General features: G+C 39.2%; 5 protein-coding genes and 1 non-coding gene across 8 annotated transcripts; 1 reads left to right on the top strand and 5 right to left on the bottom strand.

Annotated features, from left to right (window-relative positions):
* Positions 1–5781: 5781 nt before the first annotated feature.
* On the bottom strand, positions 5782–8184 carry BDBG_06363 (AGC/RSK protein kinase; the record flags this gene model as incomplete). The annotated part of the gene is made up of 2 exons (XM_002623469.2): positions 5782–7697; positions 8007–8184. The coding sequence occupies 2 exons, from the start codon at positions 8182–8184 to the stop codon at positions 5782–5784; spliced, it is 2094 nt and encodes a 697-aa protein (XP_002623515.2).
* A 401-nt stretch (positions 8185–8585) lies between these two features.
* BDBG_06362 (serine/threonine-protein kinase psk1) lies at positions 8586–9579 on the bottom strand (the record flags this gene model as incomplete). The annotated part of the gene is made up of 2 exons (XM_002623468.2): positions 8586–8783; positions 8887–9579. 2 exons carry the CDS (start codon positions 9577–9579, stop codon positions 8586–8588), a joined length of 891 nt encoding a protein of 296 aa, XP_002623514.1.
* A 901-nt stretch (positions 9580–10480) lies between these two features.
* On the bottom strand, positions 10481–13488 carry BDBG_06361 (pre-RNA splicing factor Srp2; the record flags this gene model as incomplete). 3 transcript variants are annotated; one of them, XM_031722581.1, is made up of 8 exons in its annotated part: positions 10481–10844; positions 11023–11405; positions 11463–11559; positions 11653–11723; positions 12195–12355; positions 12430–12435; positions 12534–12665; positions 13034–13488. In XM_031722581.1, coding segments are annotated over 8 exons (903 nt in total). In that variant the 3' UTR covers positions 10481–10843. The 3 variants fall into 3 exon arrangements, with proteins under 3 accessions (XP_031579385.1, XP_031579387.1, XP_031579386.1); XM_031722580.1 differs by having other exon boundaries at positions 10481–11405; positions 13034–13466; XM_031722582.1 differs by lacking the exon at positions 12430–12435 and having other exon boundaries at positions 10822–10844; positions 13034–13085.
* Positions 13489–13569: 81 nt separating this feature from the next.
* Positions 13570–16553, bottom strand: BDBG_06360 (electron-transferring-flavoprotein dehydrogenase). Its single transcript, XM_002623466.2, has 3 exons — positions 15803–16553; positions 14164–15682; positions 13570–14076 (listed from the first exon to the last, which is right to left on the bottom strand). Exons 1-3 carry the CDS (start codon positions 16110–16112, stop codon positions 13977–13979), a joined length of 1929 nt encoding a protein of 642 aa, XP_002623512.1. The 5' UTR covers positions 16113–16553; the 3' UTR covers positions 13570–13976.
* A 1-nt stretch (position 16554) lies between these two features.
* Positions 16555–16626, top strand: BDBG_17373. The gene has a single exon. It is a non-coding gene; the product is annotated as a tRNA-Ala (tRNA).
* A 125-nt stretch (positions 16627–16751) lies between these two features.
* On the bottom strand, positions 16752–17774 carry BDBG_06359 (uncharacterized protein; the record flags this gene model as incomplete). The annotated part of the gene is made up of 1 exon (XM_031722579.1): positions 16752–17774. The coding sequence occupies one exon, from the start codon at positions 17772–17774 to the stop codon at positions 17280–17282; it is 495 nt and encodes a 164-aa protein (XP_031579384.1). The 3' UTR covers positions 16752–17279.
* Between the last annotated feature and the right edge of the window lie 5743 nt (positions 17775–23517).

The raw sequence follows: 23517 nt of genomic DNA, 5'->3' as shown, positions 1-23517 counted from the left end.
GTTAGAGATTCTTCTTTTACTAGATCAATTGCACTCTTATTATTAACTTATAGTCTTAAACAGATCTTTGCTTTTTCATTCACTAATTCAGTATTATATAATATATCACTCAGTCAGATAATCTCACAAGCTGCTTCACTAGCTGTAATATATTCAGTCTCTGTGATTGATTTAATAATAGATATTTGTCTCTGCAATCACCACAATATTGATAATTCATTTATGAATATGATACAGTCTGTAGTTAATCTGTATTGAGAATCTGCCCCTGCTCAATTTAAATTATAATATATAACAGGACTCAAGTTGTCACTCTCTTTCTTATATAAAATATCATAGTTCTTAGTCTTCTTGATATATTATAGAATATGTTTCAATGCTGATCAACATTTCTTATGTAATTATGAGTTGTATCTTGAAAGATAGTTAACTGTGAATGTCAGGTCTGATCTGCTGCTTAACATCAGATATTGTAAGAATTCTAATTCTTATTAATACTGTGTAGCTGTAAAATCATCATCTAGATCACTGCTCTTATCAGATGAGAATTCAATGCATATTTCAGTGATCATTGATATACTGACTGAGTTCATCTTATTCAGTTCAAAATTCTTAAGAATCTCCTTCTATGTAGCAGCTCTGTGTCACTGTTATATTCTCATTTTTCAGGCAGTTGACTTTCATTCTTAGATATGACTTATTCTTATCAACACTCTTTGTCTCAAATCACTTAGCTATCTCCTTCAATATTCAATTCAGTTACTGCTTTTGAGAGCCTGTTACTCAGCAGTCATCAACATATAGTGTTAAATATGTCTTTTAAATAGAGTGATATAGAAAACTGTCATCATAATGTGATATCTTGAATCTCAATATGATAAGATATTCTGTTGCAAGAAAGTATCATACTCTTATCACTTATTTCATTTCATATAAGCTTTGTCAAAGTAGTCTTACTAAATTATCTCTATTATGTCTCACACCTATTGATAGTTGTATATAGATAATCTCATTTGATAAGAGGGTTTCATTCAAGAATACTGATACATAATCAATCAATTTAACTTTTCATTCATTGATAGTTAATATAGTAAATAGACTATATGATGTGAGTTCTGATATCACTGCAGTATATAATTTTGTATAATAAATATCTTGCTTCTGCAGAATCTCTCTAATCACTCAATAGACTTGAAACTGAATAGTGTGTTCTTTATTGTTCAGTTTCTGATCAAACACTTATTTCTCTGATAGAATATCCATATCTGATGTTTTCTCAATAATAATGTATATCTTCTGTTGTTTAAATATCTTGACTTTCCTCTGTATAATCTCATATTAATAATCTCAGTCTGAGCTTCTTTTAACTTCTGTAAGTGTGATTGATCGATCAGTAAGAATACTAAGAACAGAATTATCTTCATTGACAGAATCTTCTATGTTCTCATCATTGATAAGCTGTGTATCATCATTCAAGAGATAGGCTGAATCAATGACATTTTTCAGGTTCTCATTGACAATCATCTTCAAAATATCTGGCTTCTTCTTAGCTAGATATCTCAATAAGCAGTGTTATCAGTCTTTATTAACATTCAGAATATTAAGTTCTTCTGAGATGTCAATAGACTCTTTGACTATGTTGACAGATTCAGTTTATTTTATGTTAAAATCCTCATTAAAAATGCTATCTCTTGTGATTTCCAGGCACTGTCTTACAGAATCTCATAGATGATATTGATGTAGTCTCTGATAACTGACTAGCTGTTATTCTCTGTCATCTGTTCTGTCTCTGAGTTTGCTAGACACTTTTAAATTCTTCTTGTAGACCTTACATCCTTATCTATATATTCAGTGAACCGGGGGTTGTACCTCAGTTCATGCCTTAAAAGATGTAAGTGAAGACTCATCAGTATATCTGAATATCTTGATTGATATTGAGAATGTATTGATCATCATAATTGCAGCTTACATTGTCTCTCTTCAAAGATCTCTTTTCAAGTCACTATTAAACAGTAGACTTCTTGTCTTTTCAGTAATAATATAATTGATGTATTCTGCAGGATCATTGAATTATGATGTATCAGAAGTAATTATCTTATATATGATTTCTTTGACCTGATAATAGATTTTAAGATTCTGACTTATAAATTCTCTTTCTTCATCTCAATGAAGAATCTCAACTCTTCATTGTGTAGTTATCTCTATATCTGTTATAAAATTTATCAGCTTTGCTGTTAATTCTTCTTTTAATATCATTAAAATCACTCATCAGTAGCATGTAGCATTGTCAGTTATTCTCAATCAGTAGCTTACACTCTCTCTAGAGAGTATGTCTTTCTTATCAAAGAGTGTTTTTCCTTCTTCTATCAGATTAATAAAGAATCTCATTACTGACTTAATAACTCTCATCATAGATTGAAAGATTGAACATGTCATCTTGACTTGCAGACAGATTTTTTAAAACAGTAGAGCTCATTATTCAAGAATTCTCATTTCTAGATATGAATCTGCTGTCATTTTGATAATATCTGTCAGATTGAGATGTCTGAGTTTCTGATATCATTTCATTATTGTATGTTTCACAATCTTTATATCATTTCTCTCAGATAATATTAATATCATATCATTATTTATTGTTCACATGAAGTTTGCAGGTATGAAACTATCATCAGAGACAGGGAAATGAATCAGATCTCTGTATATGATCAGCTTCTTCAACTCATAGATATTTCTATCATTTAATCTCACAGTAAAATAGAACATTCTGTCAGAAGACAGAAGTAATATAATATGATTTTTTTCATATATTAATTACTTAAAGATGTAGCCTTGTTATATAAGCTTGTCTAGACTGATAAGATTAACTTTCAAATTCAGAGCATAGTAAACATTATTTAATATCATATTCAATTCTTCAACTGATATACTTATGTCTCTGACTATTATAACAGAGACTTTAGTTCTATCTGCTATTATCAATGATAACTTAACATTCTTCTTTCTTCTCACAATAAGATCTCTATAAGGTGTGATATGAGCATCTGATTCAGAGTCTAATATTCAAGTATTTTTTGTTAAGTTATTGCTTAAATAAATTCTATCTCTTAAACAGAACATTTGTTTTATAACACTATGAACAGAATCAGTTTCAGTATTAATATCATTCTTATCTCTATCTTTTCTCAGAGTATGAGAATTAATAAAATGTTTCTCAGAATATTTCTTTTAAGAATTATTCTGAATATAATCAACTCTGTCACAGTGATAGTAGATTCTTATTATACTCTCTCTATATTCTGATTTGAAGTCTATACTCTCATTGTTGCTTTTTTCATTATTCAAGTTTCTCATGTTATCAGCTGTATTTATTATCACATTCTTCAGAACTTCTCTTATCACAGAGAGATATAGTAGAATATCTTAATAAAGACTTATGAAATCAGCTTTAAGAGATTGATTATCATTCTTATCAATCTGATTCATTCAGTTTCTAATGAATAATACTCATATCTCACTTACTTCAGTGAGCAGACAGTTAAAAAACATGTAGTTCTCAGTCTTAAATTCTAGATATATATATTCAGTCTGTATAGCAATTAAACATTTAATAAAGACCTGATCAGAGCTCTTAGTCTTAGCAGACAGAGTTATAATTTCTCTATACAATGTCATTCTTCTAACAACAGGTCTTTCAGTGAAATTCTTCTCTATAATCTTTCATAGAGTGTAGGCAGATTAGACTGGCCGCCGGGACCATGAATTTCACATTTGATCTCATTTGATCTGATCTCATACATTTCTTGATGTGAATTCTGCTGAGACTAGTCATTAAAAAAACATGCAAAGTGACTATATATCAGATCTTAAAATGAAATCATGACTTGAAAAAAATGAGAAAGTGATCTCATTTGGTCTCATTTAGTCTCATTCTTAGCATAAAGTTACTATTTTTAAACATTTTAAGGTTTTTTTTAGACTATTTTTAATTTTTTAAAAAGTAATACTTTTTGATAACACTCAAATAAGATTTAAAGTCATTTAAAGCAATAAAAATAATTTAAATTGAGAAGTGAAAATCATGATCTCATTTGAAAAATGTGATAAGAGTAGACAGTAAGTCTCACTGAAACAGTATGAGACTACTATCTAATGTTAAAACTGTGTAATGAAATCAGTCAAATTAGTAATGAGACTATCAAAAAATCTAGTCCTGGTCTCAGACACGGTCACACGGTCAGTCTAAGACAGATAGCTCAGATTTCTTTAATACTGTAAAATGAGATTTCATCTGTGAAGTAATTATGAATCACATATAATTATACAGTTATATATTATATTCTTCTCAAAATTGTTGCATATTGTTACTCACATTCTTTATAGAACTGATTTACTTCTTATCAATGATATTAACTGTGTGAGATTACTTTACAGTCAGTAAGATCTCTTTCTTTTATAATGAATAGTTCTCAGAGTCTGTAAAAGTAATTGATTTTCTAATATACTTAATCTGATTCTGAAATTCTCTTAAAACCTTTATCAGAGCAGATGTTCTTTCTTGTTTCTGTAAGAACTGTGTCAGATTCACACTGACAGTGTCATCAGTATCAGCAGTCTCACTCACTTTACTAGTTTTCATCTGTTCAATTTCCTGTTGAAGTTTCATTATTTTCAACTTCATATAAGTTATCTCACTTACAGAGAATGAATTACATAGATTATTCTCATGATTTAATATTCTGATAATGTTGTGAACAAGCAGATCTGTAGAACTATTCTCATAGTTGTTTATTATAGATATTATCAAGTTGACTGTTATTCTCTGTTATACTTTCAGTGCTTTCAGATTTCATTTTCTACACACTGATACATATTTCTTCATCAAATCTGACATTCTATCAGATCTCAAATTAATCATAGATTCAAAGAGACATTTAGACATGTTCAATGATACATGAAGATGTGATTGACATGTTATCAGTGATTATTTATAGAAGGGCTTCATAACCTGTTGAAGAATAACATTGTTATCTATGTGTAATCTATCTAAGGTGAACCTTATCTCAGTAAACTCAGCCACTCCACTCCGAGCTAACTCAATCCGAACTACTGCTACTTTCTGCCAAGTCCTGCTAACATCTGAGCCAATCAACTGTCACAGGGCTTACACTAAACCTAAATGGGACATCCCCAGCAAACTCTTCGCGTATTAGGTTGCGAGCACGTGTGAAGTCTCTTATTGGTCCAGAAGTTAGCAGGACTTGGCAGAAGTCTAAAGGAGTTTAGTTGGTCGCGCTAATCCGAAAATATCGAGAAGAGAGGCTGAGCATGCTGAGATAAGGTGAACCTATATATAAGTTGGGTGGCACGTGATTAGGGTAGATGTAGTAATCACCAACATAGTGGTTGGTCACGTGATCTATGGAGATCGCCACACGCAATAGCCGCAACGGCCGCAACGGCCAACAATACACAACACTTAGCAATATCCACAAGAGATAAATACGTCTTCAATATGGATACTAATTTGATACACAAGTTATGACCCCACGCGATGGTCAAAAAGAAAAGGTTGCAATGAACGGAAATTGATAGAAAAAATGAAGATAGCGATATATTAAATGGTCCATAGACGTTCTATAGATGCGGATTCCTGAGAGATCCTCTGCTCAAATCACGCTTACAGAATAAAATCAAATCAACTACAACCGAACAGCAGAAATAACCCAAAAGCAACAAAAAATAGAGGAACCCAAAACGGACAAAACCCCAGCAGTAATTAATCTACCTCCCCAGCCCGCTATCCAGCAAGCTACTCGATGCCACAAAGCTAAACCCACCAAACGGGTCATCCGCAACCGCTTTCCCGGACTGATTAATATCCCGATATGTAGCGTTACCGTCAGAGCCCATACACCCAAACCCACCATCACAAGCATCAGGGAAACCACTTTTTGTGACAACAGGGCTAAGGGGTAGGCAAGTGAAATCTGACGAGAAATTCTCTGCTAGCGCCGGGTCCGTGATGAGGGGCTTGATGGGCGGTTCGAGCTCACGTCTCTCAAGAGCCTTCCAGTCGATCTTGCGGAAGAAGCGGTGCTTCTTGATTGTTTGGAGGTCCTTAGGCATGTTGTAGCCGAGGCGCTTGTGGGGTTCCTTGCGCAGGAGGCGGGTAAGGAGATCCTTTGCATCTGGGCCTAAGAAGTATGGCAGTACGAGTTTCTGCTTTACGATTTTTTCTTGGATCTTGGCGTGGTTATTGGCCTTGAAGGGCGGGGAGCCAGTAAGAAGGTCGAAGGCCAGCGCTCCGAGAGACCACCAATCGCAGGCTTTGCCGTACGGCTTACCTTGAACGACTTCAGGAGCCATATATTCGACAGTGCCCAGCGATGAGTTGCATCGGTCTTGACCATCAACGGCAACTTTGCTCAGCCCGAAGTCAGTTAGGAGAAGGTGGCCATCGGCGTCCAAAAGGCAGTTTTCTGGTTTAAGGTCACGGTAGACGACGCCAACGTTTTGGTGGAGATGTTCCAGTGCCAGCACCAGCTCAGCCATGTAGAATGAAGCCACTTCTTCGGTGAACATGCGCTCCATAGCCAAATGGGTGAAAAGCTCACCACCTTGTGCATACTCCAGAATCAGATAAAGTTTTTCATGGTCCTGGAAGGCATAATAGAGCTTGACAACAAATGGATGGCGATTGACGCTTTCCAAGATCGCTCGTTCCGTTTTGGTTTGTTCCACCAGCTTCCTATGTACTGTAAGAGAGGCCTTGCGAAATTGTTTCTGTGCATAGAGAATGCCCGTCATAGAATGCCTAACCAATAAAACCGTTCCAAAGGTTCCTTTACCAAGACACGACAAAGGCTCAAAGTCCGCGGCTGACATCTTCCGACATAGGTCGTTCTTCAAGCACTCCTTGTTGCCAAATGACATAGCGTCACTAGGGGCGCCATCCGCATCAGGGCTAACGAAGTCATGTTCCAAAGGAACCTCATAGCTGGTGGTCTGGTCGCTGTCTGAAGTGACGCTGGCACAGCTTGGGGTCTGAGAACCAAGATGACTCGTGCTGCAAGATGCGGGGCGACTATTCGACAAACTGAGAGCATCCAGCTGGAGTTTCAATGTGCTGATCCCTCCATTTGAGGAAGATGGACGAAGGCCAGGGCTATTCCCACAATTGACGCGCGGTGGAAGCCATGGGGAAAGGTTTTTCGAACCGGGGTTGGAATAATCAAACTCATCGTCGGTGGATGCGTTGGCATTAAATCCACGGACGGTGGTAGCGGCAGCTTGGACTTCAGCAGACCGTTGCAACTTCTTCTTCCGTCTATTCTTCCCGCGGTGGCCCAAACCATCCACCACTAAGTTTCCAGTATCGCTAACCAGTTCCTTCCGACTAGGCTGGGAAGGGGTCGCCTTTCTGGTGGGGCTAGTCTCGGGTGGGCATAAGCGAAACCCCGTAGAATATTTACCTCGAACTGCTTCAGCTTCCGCTACCCCGTTGTGTGCGTCTGCCTTCTCAGCAGCATGGACAAAATCTTCGTCTATTTGTGGAGCAAAAACATCAGAGACGGTAAATTCTTCCTGTGCTGTCCAGGGCTTGGCTGATCTTGAATCACCACCATTTGGCAGGGTCGAAACAATTTTCGGTTCGCAATCCAAGGGGGGGCGGCGCAGCGGGCTAGGCGCGAACATCCCTATCAAGTAGAATGAAGGTTTGTCTTAGATAGTTATGGTTTTGCGTTCCAGTAGAGCCCTGTTATCACCATGGACAAGTTGCGGGGTAGATTTCAGCTCGATAGGCGGCCGGTGTTCTCTTAACCTTGATATATCTTCGCAAAGTAAGCACTCATTCACTCATTTTTGCCAACGGCTACAGTTAAGATAGAATAGGTTCCAAAAACTTACCTCTGGCCGGAAATAAATGTCTACAGCGGTTACAATAAAGAAGCTACGCTCAATGGCGCGAATAACCAGATTACCGTCCGCCCTTATTCAGGACGGACCATTCACCGGTAGCCACACCACGTTGTCTGGAGTTGGGCCTGGCACGGTGCTGGGGAAGCTGTTTGCGCAGCCCACGGAAGCAGAGTCGAATGGAGGCAGGCAGAAGAGGCCCGAAGTGCACCCGGTGCCAGCAGAGATAATGAAAAGCGGAAGGCTGTTAGAGCTGCGTAGTCCCATAGATAATAAAGCAAAAAACAGGATATGAGGTTCTTTTGAGAAGATGATCGCGGTTATTTCCAGCGAATCTCAGAGTAATAGATATTCCTTTGTGTAGCGAAGCTGAAGAATGTAGACTGGAGAGGGAAAATGGCAGGTGAAAGCCGACGCTTGAAGTTGGAAATTCATTGCTTGGGCGGCGAAGTAGAGCGCTAAACCGCTTTGGGCCGGTGCAAAGTTTAAAGTTTGGGCGACAGAACCTTTCACTAAGCAAGATTTCTTGCTCTCGAATTCAAGAGCAAGAGCTAAAATAATATCGAAAGCGTGGATTGTTTGTGCGAATACAATCTACCGTAGCGTGAATAGTTGCTGTGCCCTGCAGCCATTTATTAGGCGAGCAAGCCAGAGCGCGTGTTTATTGTTCAACTTTGCCCATCATTGCTGGTTAAAAGGTCGCGTCTCGTGCGCGTTATCTCTATGCCAGAGTATCCCACAAAGGCCATCGCGCTGGGCTTTTCGACGCAGACTGTCACCTCGTCGAACCTCGTGCCTTGAATAGCCGTTTTCGCGACCAGTTGAGCCATAGCTTCGACTGTTTTGAAGCTTGAGTTTTCAACGGCCTAATGAGCACAGAATAATAAAGTTCATGTCAGCTAAAACACTTCCCGTGGATATATCCCCAGTACATTGAAGCAATACAAAGGGAAGATTAGATGGACTCACATCAGTAATACGTCGTGTAACCTCCAGCAAAGGCTGCAAAAATTTGACCTGCGGATGTAATTCTGCGTTCACCTTCGGAAACTGAAGGGAAACCACGACTGCCTGTTTGGCTTCCCGCTCATGAGGATTCACCCCGATGATACAATTGCAGCGTAAACCATCAATGCGGCATATACGTTGAACCGCAGCAATCCCCGGTTGTCCATCTCGATTGGCGACTAGACTCGCAGACCGGTTGACGGCTCGATTGACAGCTTGATATGTCAGACCCTTGTCGGCTCCCAGGATAGCTTTAGGAAGATGTATTGAGATATCAATTTCTGCGCCCACCATAGCCAATGCGCGCTCTACGGTACCCTCAGGTATCGTTTCCCATGCCAGCCCAAGAGCAGTATGGCTGATAGTGGAAACTAATTCTTCTACTCCAACGCTCGAGATGCTGCCATCTTCACCCTTTGTGGCATCTCGTAATTTGGCTTCAAGCTTGCGGTATAGATCACCGTAACTGAGGGTAAAGGAAACATCGTCGCTGCTGCCACATTGGTCGATGAGAGGTCGGGGATATGAAAAGCGAAGTGATAGCGTAGCTGGTTGGGGCTTATCGATGCGACCCCACGCATCAGGCCCGAAACTAATTGGGAATGGGAAGACGATGTCACGAAGCAGGACGGTGTCGAATCCCGGTGGCGCCATTTTTATTCAGACGATATAAGCAACGAGCAGGCGTCCAACTCGTTCACTTGGGCTGGTGACCGAAGCAGTGCTGGATGAGTGGTTGGCAGATATAAAATTTGCCGATGTTTGTTCGTAACCTTATCGATAAGCAGTAACTAGTAGTTAAGCGGGGAACTTCTCCCAAGAACGTTCCAAGCTTCTACAAAGAACAACCCTAGTATTGGTTGGTTGCAGAGCATATCATATGGAGCGGACGCTACAACTGTCATTTATTAGAGTTATCACATTTGCAACCACAAGTCAATTCCGCATATGGAAGGGCATCTTTGGCTTTCAATTGTTTCATCGAAGATCAAACGCTTAACCTTTCCCCATCAATTTTCACTTCCCATAAATGACAAATAATTTTTTTTATTATTCCATTTTCAAAAACAAGAATAACAAGGAAGAAAAATATATATAACATATACATGTCATCTGAGGGGAAAAAACGGTGGTGTCTAATAAATAAAAACAAATTGAACTCATAAGAGGCGAAATTTAATGAAAAACGGAGAGAACAGATGATTTTTGCCCACATTATGATACGAAATATTTTGTCCTTTGAGAATGGGTTCGTCAGATCAATTTCCTCGCCGAGTTTCCCCCCCCTTCCGGCGCACAAAATACACAGAGCGCACCACACATAGTTAAATCGAATGGATGCTCGCCGTTGTTACACCCTCTCAATTGTCATGGGAGAAAAGCAGTAAGGAATTTTATCAGATAAGAGCCAGCAAAGTACAACAACAATTGGGAAGATCATCAGTAAAAAAAAAATACATTGAACCCTTTTTGCCTTTCATCCATGAAAAATTTCGTAAGTATCATCAGAAGTTCTTGTTGAGGTGGGACATTGTGCAAAAAAAAAAAAAAAAAAAGGAGAAGCATATATAAAGACGATGGACACCACAAATCAAAGATAGACACAAATGGGCAAAGAAAGCAACTCGGGAAGGGGGAATGAAGCAGCAAGCAAGAAGAGAAATTTAAACGAGGAAAGCTCGGTATCTACCAGTAAGGCCCCTTTATTGACTTCTGTCCATCTCCAGAATGAGACCAAGAGGTGACGTTGAATTCCAGCCAGAGATCGGATGTTGGAAAGATGTCAAGTCCAGTAGTACTTACAATGACACCACCCCTCTGAGTAGCGTGGAAGAGTCAATCAACTTTTTGGAAACAGCGCAGTGGCGATAATAGCTCAGAAACCACGCTCAGTGGGGAATCAGAGGGAAAGGTGCGTTCTAGGGTAATAAGTATCAGGTTTGCATACGCGGAATAGTTTCATGGTTTCCTTTCGAGCCAAAGAGGAATTGAAGGCTCTCCTCCGCCTACAGCAGCAGAGTACAATAGAGACGCGCACACAGGAAAAATGGATACGAGTAGGGGAAATCAAAAGGTAGGAAAATGAGAGTTCTCTACCAGTATGGGCGGCGATCATAGCCATAATCACCTCTTGGTGGAGGGCTTCGTGGGCGGCCATATGGCCTAGGGGCGTAAGGGTCATCATAGTGACGAGGGGGAGGAGGCCCACGTGGGTCATACGGATCATCATAGGGGCGGCGAGGTGGAGGCGGGTAGTCATCCATTCGAGAGCGTGGAGGCGGCGTCCGGCGTCCGTAGCCATCGCGATCATAGTAGTCACGACGGCCAGGAGAGCGCTCGCGGTAGTGGTTACGCGGGCTGTATCCGCCGCGTGGAGCCCCGCGTCTGTCATAATCATCGTAGGGATGATAACCTCCTCGTCGGCCAGGAGAACGGGAGCGGTACGGGTCACGGGATTGACGGTCCTCCAGTGATTGAATCTGGTAGATAAATGAGAACTAAGCCATCCGGGAGGGGAAAACCAAGGGATTTCCTACGTCCTGTGTGCATAAGACTCTGGAGCCTTTGAATTCACGGCCGTCTAGTTTCTCAACTGCAGTTTTAAGGTCGCTCCCTGTTTCGAATTCAACAAATCTTTTTTTATTCGCACACACGCACCATATCAGTAATCCTGGTCCAAAGATATGGAGATTTTGTTTAAAGGACCTGAAGCTCGAGAATACTCACCCTCTTCCATCGTGGCCAGTTTCCGAGTACACTACATCAAGGCCGGACTGACGTGCGAAGTCTTTGAGATCCTAAACAAGGCGAATGTGTGAGTCCTGTTCCAGACAAATGGTGTGAAATTCCAGGCTCCTTCCAAGACAGAGCTGCGCAAGAATAGACCCGTGAGAAATCCAGCCGGTCAGAAAAAAGAGATATGCTCCAGTTCGGGAGAACTATCTGATGGTAGCAGAGAAACTCCGCTTGCTGTTGGGGTGAGTGACAACTACAACGAAGCATATTGAAAGAAATAAGATGGATCCTCCATTTCAGCAGCTTAAGAGCATTAATAGCCCGGCATAGATGCAAGAGAACATCCAACTTTGCATGCGTTCCATGATGTTGATGAAGTTTTCAAGTTTCATATAAATTACAGTGTTTGCCAAGTTACATGACAAGCCTGCGCATTTATAATAAAGGGAGGGAAGAAGAAGAGAATGGTGCAAGAGAGGGTCCGAGTCAGAAGAACTCCAACGGGGTCCGGGAACAAATGGAGCTGAGCTAACCTGCCAACTGGTTTCTGGAAGTCCAGATATCTGCATTCGATAGATTGTCCGCCGCGGGCGTGGGGCGCTCGAGCGGTCCGACGGTCCAGAGAATGTTTCTTTGTGGCGGGGTCCACGGGCAAATTGGACAGTGAGACGTTCACCCTTGAAGTCCGTACCATCTACAAGCCAGGGTGGTCAAAAAAGGAAGCCCCTGTCAGTAAGTTAAGGAAACTCAAAAGAATCACAAACATACGGAAAGCTATAGAGAACGGCATTGAATTAGTCTTTTGAAGTTATTCAAAGAATTAGAAGGAAGGAAGAGGATGCACGCAATGAACGCCAAATCCCGTTACGTACCTGGTACTACGTCCTTTGCATCCATAGCATCCTCATATTCGATAAACCCAAAGCCGCTCATGAGCTTTATTTCCGTAATCTTGCCGGAGCCGTGGTGGGAATTGAAATGATCTTCGATCTCCTGCTTGGTGACTGGAAAAACAAAGTCCAGGCCAAAATTGGCGCCTTTGAGTCAGCTTTTCGAGGCTAAACCATCCAGTAAAGAGAAAGCCAGTAGTGTAATCCACGGGAGTGGAATATAACTGAATTTCTTCTCCTTTTGAGGAGTGGACTTTTTGAATATTCTTGGCATATCCTCTACTTTTCACATCGTGTCACATGTGGTAGTCACAGTCCTCCACAAACAAGGATAATCCAGAAATCCCAAGGGAACACGAGGTTGTCCTACTGTTGGGTATCTGAATATATATAGTGTGTCTTTGTGTGTGCCAGCGCCATACAGTGGATTTTGGGTGTGCTTAAGTATCAAGGAGGATGTAGCAGTAGTAAGACCAGCATACCGTTGCGGGGCAGATTCCCGAGATAAAGACGTGTGGACGACACTTCAGTCATGACGGGCAGTTGGTGTGATGGTGTATCTTAAGAACACAGTTATCGCAGATGAGAAGAAAAGAAGGTAAAGAGGAATCCTGTAAAAGGCGTGGTGTGATTTTTTGAATGTTGTTGTGTGTTAAATCCCCTGGATAATTAACAGCGAAGAGAAGACAACAACGAGAGAACGTGGACGACGAAGCCGGGGGGTTTTTTACTGGAGTGGTCCTCTCCAGATTACCAACGCGGTTTTCGGCAGCCTGGTCAGCCTTATGCAAAACGGTTCGAGGTGGGAATTATCCTTTCCAGAAATGAAGACGTCAGTACAGCCAAGCGCTTCAGAAAGATAGACGCTGATTGATGGTTGGAAAAGAACGATGAGTTGGTTGATGTTTGGGAACGAGGCTGCAAAAGGCGGTCAAACGGCAGAATCTGACGCTGGTTGCCTCACTTTTCACCACAAGGCATGTAGATGTATGTACGGTACATGCCTTGCCCGTGTTCGGTGGGGTTTTACGACCTTGCGGGGAGATGCCGAGATTTGAAAAAGGAAAAAAAAATATTTCCGTTGAAAGAGACTGTCTTGTTCTGATTCAGTCTAAACGGATCTTTGTAGAAAATAACAACGCGGTTGACATTTTGTCTCGACCTTCTTTCTCCTGCCGTTGATGAGTTCGGATGCAAGGCTAAATTCATCTCCATAATATAACAGTATGTATGTACAAACTACACAGTAATACATTTTGGGTAATGGTTGGCTAAGGAGACATGAAACGCGGAATGGGAATAATAATTTACACATAACCAACAAGCAAGTCCTCTATCGAGAATGTGATGACCATTGCATACAGTTTTGAATCAGAAATGGACAAGAAAAAGTAACCATATGAACCGGAAAAGAAATGTGGTTTCCTAGGTTAGATAATATTTAGGGCCCTCCCCACCTTGAGGGGTCTGCCAGTTGATGTCCTGAGTCGGGACCTTGATATCGCAGGTTTTGCAATGGATACAGCTGGAAAAACGAGGGTTAATTGTCCGTGACCGCCATCAATAAACTACAGGGCATAGTAGAGACCGGGAGAGCTGTTGTAAGACTTACTTTTGCGCATTTATTTGGAAGCGCACACCCAACTTTTTACTTGGATCCTCAACGTACTCATAGACTCCGGCGGGGCAAAACCTATTCTCGACCCCTTGATATTTGGGATAACATTCCTCCGTGTGCTTGTCCCAGTCCTTAACTTGAAGATGTACCGGTTGGTCTTCCTCGTGGTTTGTGCCTGTGCGGCTAACGCTTGTTAGGATGTCGAAACTGATAACCCCATCAGGTTTGGGATACTCGATCTTCTCGCACTCGGAGGCAGTCCTGGTGGCATCGTGATCTGTAGTATGGTGCTTCAGGGTCCAGGGTGTCTTGCCACGGAAAATATATGCTTCTAGGCCGGAGTACATAATGCCGCCGTAAATACCCAAGGGAGTTCCGAATGAAGGGCGCATGTTCCGTACCTCCTTGAGTTCTTTCCAGATGGAGGATTTTCGGAGTCCGTCTTCATAGTCGTATAGGAATACGCTTCCATTGTTTGGGTTAGAAAGGGCAGAATATGCTGCCTCGGCAGCTAGCATACCAGACCGCATAGCAGTGTGTGTGCCCTTGACTTTAGGAACATTCACAAACCCTGCACTATCTCCAATCAACGCCCCACCCGGGAAAGCGCATTTCGGTATGGACTGGAAACCTCCTTCAACAAGCGCACGAGCTCCGTAGGATATGCATTTTCCGCCCTCCAGAGTCGGCTTGATAAGGGGATGGTGTTTGAATTTCTGAAATTCCCCATACGGCGATAACCACGGGTTGGGGTAATCGAGGCCAACAACCAACCCGAGAGTAACCATGTTATCACCAAAATGATACAGGAACGATCCTCCATATGCATCTTTCGGCAATGGATAGCCCATTGTATGGAGGATTTCTCCTTTCTTGAACTTTTCCGGCTGAATCTCCCAAACTTCCTTGACGCCCAGTCCATAGGTTTGAGGCTGGCTATCTCGTCTCAGGTCAAATTTCTTTATGACCTGCTTTGTTAAGCTTCCATGGCATCCTTCACCAAGCAGCGTGACTCTGGCATGGAACTCCATTCCTCGTTCGAAGGAATCCTTAGGCTTCCCATTACGCCCAATGCCGAGATCATTGGTAGCAACACCCTTGACAGATCCATCCTTCTCGTATAGCACCTCGCTTGCGGCGAACCCGGGGTATAACTCAACTCCAATCTCTTCTGCGCGTTCTCCCAGCCACTTGCATAACTGGCTTAAACTGATAATATAATTGCCATGGTTATTCATCTGAGGCGGACATGGGATTGGGATAGCATATTTGCTCGTAAGGAAGCGCATGCTATCGGATTTAGCAGGTGTGGCATGTTCGAATCTCGATGGGTTGTCCTCCGATAGCCAATCGGGAAATAGTTCGTTCATCGCACTGGGTTCTAAAACATTGCCTGATAGTATATGATCCCCAATCTCGCCCGATTTTTCCAAAAGTATCACCCGGAAATTTTCACTGCCCGCTTCATTTGCAATTTTCTTCAACTGGATAGCTGCGGCGAGGCCCGCAGGGCCTGTTTTCCACACACAACAATGTGTGGTTAGCTTTCAGCTATTCGAAACACAGGACACCAAAAAAAAAAAAAAAGAAAAAAAAAAAAAGGTAGAGTACGGGTAGGGGAATAAAACCGTACCGCCTCCAACAATGCAGACATCGACACTGTCCGATTCCCGTTCAATCTGGGAAGGATCAAAGCTCTCTGACTCGTCCGCAAATCGCCGCTGGACTGTGCTTGAAAAGTTCCGTTTCTGGCTTAAACCGACATTTTGCGCTGGGAATTGCCGTTGATGGACTATTCGCCGCCGGCTTGATGCGACGAGTGCTGTGGGTGTGCGGGTGGAATAAGCACACGCGAGAGTTTTCAGCACACCAGCTCTCCAGCGGGGGGGGATAGGAACAAGTTCCCGCCTCAAGAGAGGTAACCAGGTGGTCTGTGAAGGCATTGTGCGTTGTCTTCAAGCAACAGGAGTTCAACAGACCACCTCCAGGTATAAATTATAAATGGACAAAAATAGTGGAAATTGCGGGTTGATTTCGCCGGGCCGGGGTTTTAACCAAACATTCATTGGAATATCGCCGCCAGGCCGTGAACAGCCGAACTGTCTCCATCAGCCAATGGGAAGGCGGCAGATGGAAATCAGGGAACTTCAGTATCCCACTTTCGACGCGCGGGATCCAGCACTTGGCCGCTGTCCGGCTAAGCACAACGTGTCATTTGATGAGAATAATAATATGATACGAGTAGAATAGTCTTGTAATTCCCAATTGGTGCAATGGCAAAGCAGTTGGTTGGAGGCTGCGTTCAAGATCTCTGTCGAGGTACAGAGTACGGAGGAGCACCTTTATAATAAAGTACTAACTCCAACAATCTACGGCCAATCATCTGGGCGCTTGGTTTAGTGGTATAATATGTCATTCGCATTGACGGGGTCGCCGGTTCGATTCCGGCAGCGTCCATTTCTTTTTCGTTTTTTTAACGAAGCCTTCAAGACGGACATCTGTACTCGACTCGAGCCAGCATCTATTAAAGGTAGGGGTGGGCATGGAAATATTCTACAATACAGTGATTGCTTGATCGATTTCCTGACAATGCTTTCTGCTCAAAGTTCCTTTATGACATCCTGAGACAATATGTTTATCGAGTCAGGACAGCTTGTGATGCGCTCCCAACGGGCAAAGAAAACGCGTCTATCTTTATCTCCACTCATTTGCCCGGAATGATGCTTGGGACTTCAACAACCTATGAATCCTTCCTCGCGTCTCATTCCCTGGGTAAATCGTTGACCAATTATTTTTTAAGAAAAAATGAAAATGAAGGCATGAGCCACAGTACGCAGCTTTCGTTTTAGAGAGCGTAGGCACCCTAGTACAATATGGAAGGAAATACAGCGGGATTAGGTCCTCCCTAATCGAGTCGGAGCAATAGTGTTCGAGCGCAAAAAATTGAAGGACACATAGAACCGAACGTTTTTATGTTTCCCTTTTTGGTAGTACAAACTTTCAAGACGCTCAGAAGACAATGTGAAACATTTATGTGTATATGTATATATATACCTTGACGAAGAAGCCGAAACCCAGAGATGGCCAGCTAAAACCTATAGCATGGTAGGTCATTCATTTTCTCTCGCCTCAGAAAGCCCTTTGATGTCCAGGACATCCTGCACACTGTTCAGTACTGCCACTGTATCCACCCGCGGGACTGGTATTTGGGCAGCATACCTCTTCTCGAGCACACCCAACCCGGAGGCGGGACGTCTCGCAATAAACTTCACGACGGCTAAAACAAGCTTGTCGGTTTTGGCTGGATTGCGAAGGGCATGTTCATTATTCCCTGCATGTCTGTGGTGTGGCATCCTGGTGCTGGCGTTGATGTGGCGAGAGATCTTCCGCCGGTAATATGATGGACCGCTGTTGGAGCCCCTGGATCTCCTCCGTTTGGGAAGCTTCATCATTGTAGCCCTATGACCGATATATTTCCCGACGGGCATACTTGAGCGAATGGGTGCACTCGGATGGGTTGCGGCGGGTTTCATTTGTTCTCGAATGCGGTTGCCAGTGTTGGGAGAAGTATGAATAGCCTCAATATCTCTATATATGCAGTGCATAGATATTCCAGATATTTCATTAACTTGAGGCCTGCACCTCTTCCATGATAGTCGTATTGCAAGATTGAGAAGTTCAAGTCGGCGTCAAACGAGGTGTTTTCGACAGCCTACGCAATGGTCCGGTTGGTAACTATGTACGGGAGATCGAACCGCGATCTGGCTCTTTCTGTCAACTTGATCGTCTGAGGTGACTGCTCTTTGGTTGGAGTAGATGAATGTAAGATAAGAGATCGATTCAAAGTGTTGACATCGAGCTTTTGTCCATCTGATGTGCCAGAATTTATCCAATCAATCAGGATATTATGAGATCTTCATCATGCACATCATATATATTGGTTAACAACGAATTAGATATCGTCTTGGCTAAAAAAAAAAAGCCTAGCAGAATCTGACTGACAGTTGAGAGGTGGGTAGATAGATAGATAGCCTGCAATATGGTCCGTTGTATGCCTTGACCCAAAATGAAGAAAATACACCAACCATTGGTTTTGGCCACAATGTTCCCAGAAGCCTTGATGATATGTGCATACTCCCGCACGGAATCATAGAATACCTAAGTCCGATGATGAGTGATGAAACATGGAGGTTGCTGTCTGTTGGTGATTACTACACCTACCCTAGTCACGTGCCACCCCAACCTATCCATTTAGTGTAACTCGCGTAGATAGATTACACACACACAACACAACAACATTATCCTCCAAGAGGTTATGAAGCCCTTCGCAAGCAACAAATAACCACAACAACATGCTAAATTGATATCTCCATGCATCATTACAAGCGTGTCTAGATGATTTATTGAGTGATTGAACCCATGATTAATCTAAGATTCAGGGGGACATCTGACTTAACAAAAGAATACATGCCTTCAAGACAGAGAAACAAGAAAACATCAGAGCAGTAAACACAAGATCACAGATCACTGTTAACATTAATAATGAATCAGAAGACAGCTTCTGAGATGTTTGAGTCAGATAATACAATCATGAAAGAATAATCTGATAAGTTTAATATATATAAAGACTCAATTGAAGATATCAGTGAGATGTCAGATAATATAAAAAGCTTAAATAACTGAAATAACAATAGCTCAGTAAGTGAGAAGACTTATATAAGGCTTAAAATTATAAGACTTCAGTATGAGATTGAGTATGTAAAGATCAGTAAAGATGAGACTCTTATAAGTAATAAGATAAGAGTGAATCTAGTAGAATATCTTCAATGAAAAGAGAAGATATCTATTATAATAAAAGTTCTTGAAGAATTCAGAAGCTAAGTAAGACTTATTAAAAGATTAATAGTTCTCACTGAATTCATTAATTACTCAATGTAAAGAGAGAAAATTCTTTTAACTATAGAGTAGTCTGAAACTGATGATATTCTTAAAAATAATAGTCTTAGTAAGAATATTACTATGAATATATAATATTTCTGAAAAGAATGTAATCTTTGATTATATAATTATATATAATCTACAATTGCTCTGTAGATCAAGACTTATTTCACTATACTTAAAAAGTTTAAATTATCAGCTTATACTTTATAAATTATTATAGAGAATAACTTTTCTGAGAGATCTGTTATACACAGAACTTGTTTATTTAAAAAGCTTATTAAAATAATCTTTAAAAGTAAAGAATCTGACAGAGCTTTCATTGAATATCTGATTGTTATAAGAACTGATTATATCTATCTAGAATATAAGATCTCAGATATTATGTTTTTTAACAGACTGCTTATAGAAGTTAACAGAGATTGAGTCTTATTTATAAGAAATTAAATGAATCAAATTAACAAAAATAATACTTAATTCTTAGAGAATGATTTTATAGATTTGTACTATGATATTCTTTTACAGCTCTCTGCTGTAAATGAAGTAAATACTGATATATCTAGAAATTCTATCAATAACACACAAGATAAGAATAAGAAAGATAAGAATAAAGAGAAAGATAATAATAAGAATAAGAACACTGAATTCAAACCTGAATATAGAGATAATAATATGAGAATCTACTATCATTGTTAAAAGATTAGTTATATTTAGACTGACTATTGAAAGAAATACTCTGAGAAATATTCTTTAAATTTAAATTTCAACATCAATAGAAACAAGAATAAAGACAAGAATATGAAGAATACAGATACTACTTCTATTTACAATGTTATAAAATAAGTATTTTGCATCAAAGAAAAGATCTATATAAGTGACTAGATAGAAAAAGATATCTGAATTCTAGACTCTGAATCAGATACTTATATCACATCTCACAAAGATCTTATCATGATAAAATCTCAGAAGATAAAAGTAATGTTGAAAATAACAGATGAAACAGTGATTTCTGCTGCAGCTATAGAAGATACAAAGATTTCAGTGAAAGAGATGAATATACTGTTAAATAATGTCTGCTATATTCTGAAGTTAGAAGTGAATCTCATAAGTATAAGTAAGCTTATATATCAGAGTTATATCTATAAGCAGTTAATATATGAAAATAATCATACTATGTTGATTATGTCTTCTGACTGCATATTCTCATTTATAACAAGATTAAATAAGAATGATATCTATGAGATGAAAAGATCAGTTATATACAGAGACTTGATCTGATTTACTATACTCAATGATAATTTTAAACCTGTAAACATATTACAGATGAAAGATGATACAATATTAATACTATCTGAAAGAAATGATACAAAGATTATAGAACTTACAATAATGCAATGACATTAAAAGCTAGAATATCTAAATCTCACAGATATTGTAAAAATGACAGTAGATTCATACTTAGAGATGAGAATTATTAATTAATAAGCTTTATCATTCTGCAAAGTCTGTATTCAGATAAAAATAACACATTCAATCTTCATATCTATAACATGAGCTGTTAAACTGATAATGAGATTCTTCATCAATCTGACAGAGAGTGGAAAAACACTTTTCAACAGAAATGACACTTTCACTAGAAGAGATGTAAGCTACTGATTAAGTATAACAGATAATACAATCTATTATAGATAAGTAATTCTTATAATAAGAAAGAGAGAATCTACTGTAAGATTAATAAACTTCATTATAAGTATTGAGATAATTATATAATATCAAGTTGAAATTCTACACTGAAATAATGAAGAAGAGTTCAAAAGTCAAGAACTTAAGACCTACTGTCAGAGTAAAGAAATAATGTATGAAATAACTATATTTGATATATCATAATTAAATGACTCAGCAGAACACATGAATCAAATAGTTGCAGAAAAGATATGAAGTCTACTATTTAATAGTGAATTAGAAAGAGAACTTTGAGATGAAGTAATATAAGCTGCAATTATGATAATTAACATATCTTCAATATTAACAAAGATATTTGAATGTAAGAAAGAAACACTACTTACATCTTTTAAAGTATGAACTGAGATGCAATCTTCTGTTCATTGAATATGAAGATGAGGGTGCAAGGTCTATAAGAAGAATTTGAAAGTGTTGAATAAGCTCACAGATAGAACTGATAGCAGGGAATAACAGCTGATTGAATATCAAGAATTACATTAATATCATGTGTGAGATTCTGTTACACATCATCTTGAGATTGTATAAGATGTCATATTTGATGAAGCTCTTGACATGAGTGTAAATACACCTATAAATATAGTGAGAAAATTCAATGAATTGTCTGATAAATTGAATATTCTGAATATCAGAGAGAAATGACAGTACTGCTTACTATAACATCTAGTAAAGAAAAAGTCAGATGTTTTAAAAATGATTGTAAATGAGAACTTAAAGAGTGTAATTGATTCAATCTATTTTCTAGATAATGAGACATAGCTTGTCATGAATGAAGAGTCTGAAGACTCTGTTAATAAGAATAATTCTGTTCTAAGTATTCTGACAGACTGATCAACTATACTGATAGAAGTCAAGAGAAGCTCAGACTGAGACTATTAACATGAGATAATGAAAAAGAAGATTAAGATATTTAAACAGAAGAAGATATATATTATTGTTGAGAAGGTCTCAGAAATGAATATTCTTACAGATAAATAAGTATATAATCAGAAATTTAATAATAAGAGAGAAATCATTCACTTTAGAGCTCACTGAGTGATTAGAGAGTTCTTGCAACAGCAGAATATTCATTATATAAGATTGTATACTGCAGTGATATCAGAGTCTACATCATACAGTCTATTCACTATATTAACTGTCAAAGAATGAAAGATCAAATCAATTGACTATGTATTCATGTTTTTGAATGATATACTATCACAGAATGAGATGATCTATATACAACTACTCACAGATGTTAAGCACAGCAGAGAGAACTTGATAAAACTACTCTGTCAGAGTCTATATAAAATGAAGCAAGTCATGAGAGTATGATATTTCCTAGCAACAGAACATCTCATCATATTGAAATTCAAGATATCACCTTATAACAGTGAATTTCTATATCACTCTGTTCACAAGATCTATCTGACATTATATATTGATGATTATCAGGTGACAGAATCTCAAAAACAGCAATTAGACTGAGTATTGAGAGAGATTGTAAAGAGATTTGAGACAAAGAATATCAAAGAGATTAAGTCATATCTTGAAATAAAGATTAAATGTCAGAGAAATGACAATCTAGCAGTTACACAGAGCTGTTATATTGAGGAGATTCTTGAAGATTTCAGTATAAATAAGATAAATTCAGCTGACACTCTGATAGCAGCTGATATACAACTGGAATTCTCACCTGATGAGAGAAAGGAATTGAATGATGACTTTACAGCTACAAGATATCATCAAGAATTGAGATTATTGTAATATTTGATCTCAAGCAGCCGGTCAGACCTGGTGTTCATGATCAACTATCTCTCATACTTTAACTTGCATCTGCACAAGGCATGTTGAACAGTGTTGAAGCATGTCCTATGTTATATCAAGAAGATGAAAAACCATGACATATTGTATAAGAAGAAGATAGAAGATGATCTGAGTTCTGTGATATACTGTGATTCAGACTGAGTGAGGGTGAATTCTCAATACAAATCAACTATCAGCTACATTATATTGATTAACAGATCATCAATCTCATAGCAGTCACAGAGACAGACATCTATTATTAAATCAATCACAGAAGCTGAATATATTGCAGCTAGTGAGACAGCTTGTGAGATAATCTGGTTGAATGATATGTTATATGACACTGAGTTATTATTATTATTATTCTTCAATTATAGATGTATGCAGTCAGAGACTATGACATCTACCTGAGAATGTTTAGTTCTCAGAGTTTTTCCTATATCTATAGAGTCAACTATTATACATTTATCAATTTCAAATATGCAAAATCAGAAAATTCCAGCTCAGAATATAAAAACTGTTTACAAATTGCAGTATTTCAACACCTTCTGATAGTTTGAAATCATTTGAAAATATTATGACAAAAGAAAAGAGAACATAGTCTTAAAGATAGACACATTAAATAGATAGAGAAAAGAACAGAAGGAAACAAGTACAGTAAAGAGAGACTATAACAAAACAAAATTATTAAAAGATGATATATAGCTGTTTTAACAGACTATATCTAGTCAATTTTCACCTCTTCATATTCAGATACTTCTGAATTCAGCCATTTTCTTGTAGCTGCTCTAGTTTCTGATAGAAAGTCTATTAAGTATTTAGTTCCTGTCTCAGTTGAGAATAAGAACCTCATATTTAATTGATTTAAAACATACTTTTTCTTTA

This window comes from Blastomyces gilchristii (assembly GCF_000003855.2).
Source record: "Blastomyces gilchristii SLH14081 genomic scaffold supercont1.13, whole genome shotgun sequence".
Lineage (NCBI taxonomy): Eukaryota > Fungi > Ascomycota > Eurotiomycetes > Onygenales > Ajellomycetaceae > Blastomyces > Blastomyces gilchristii.
This window is presented reverse-complemented; position numbering and strand designations above follow the sequence as displayed.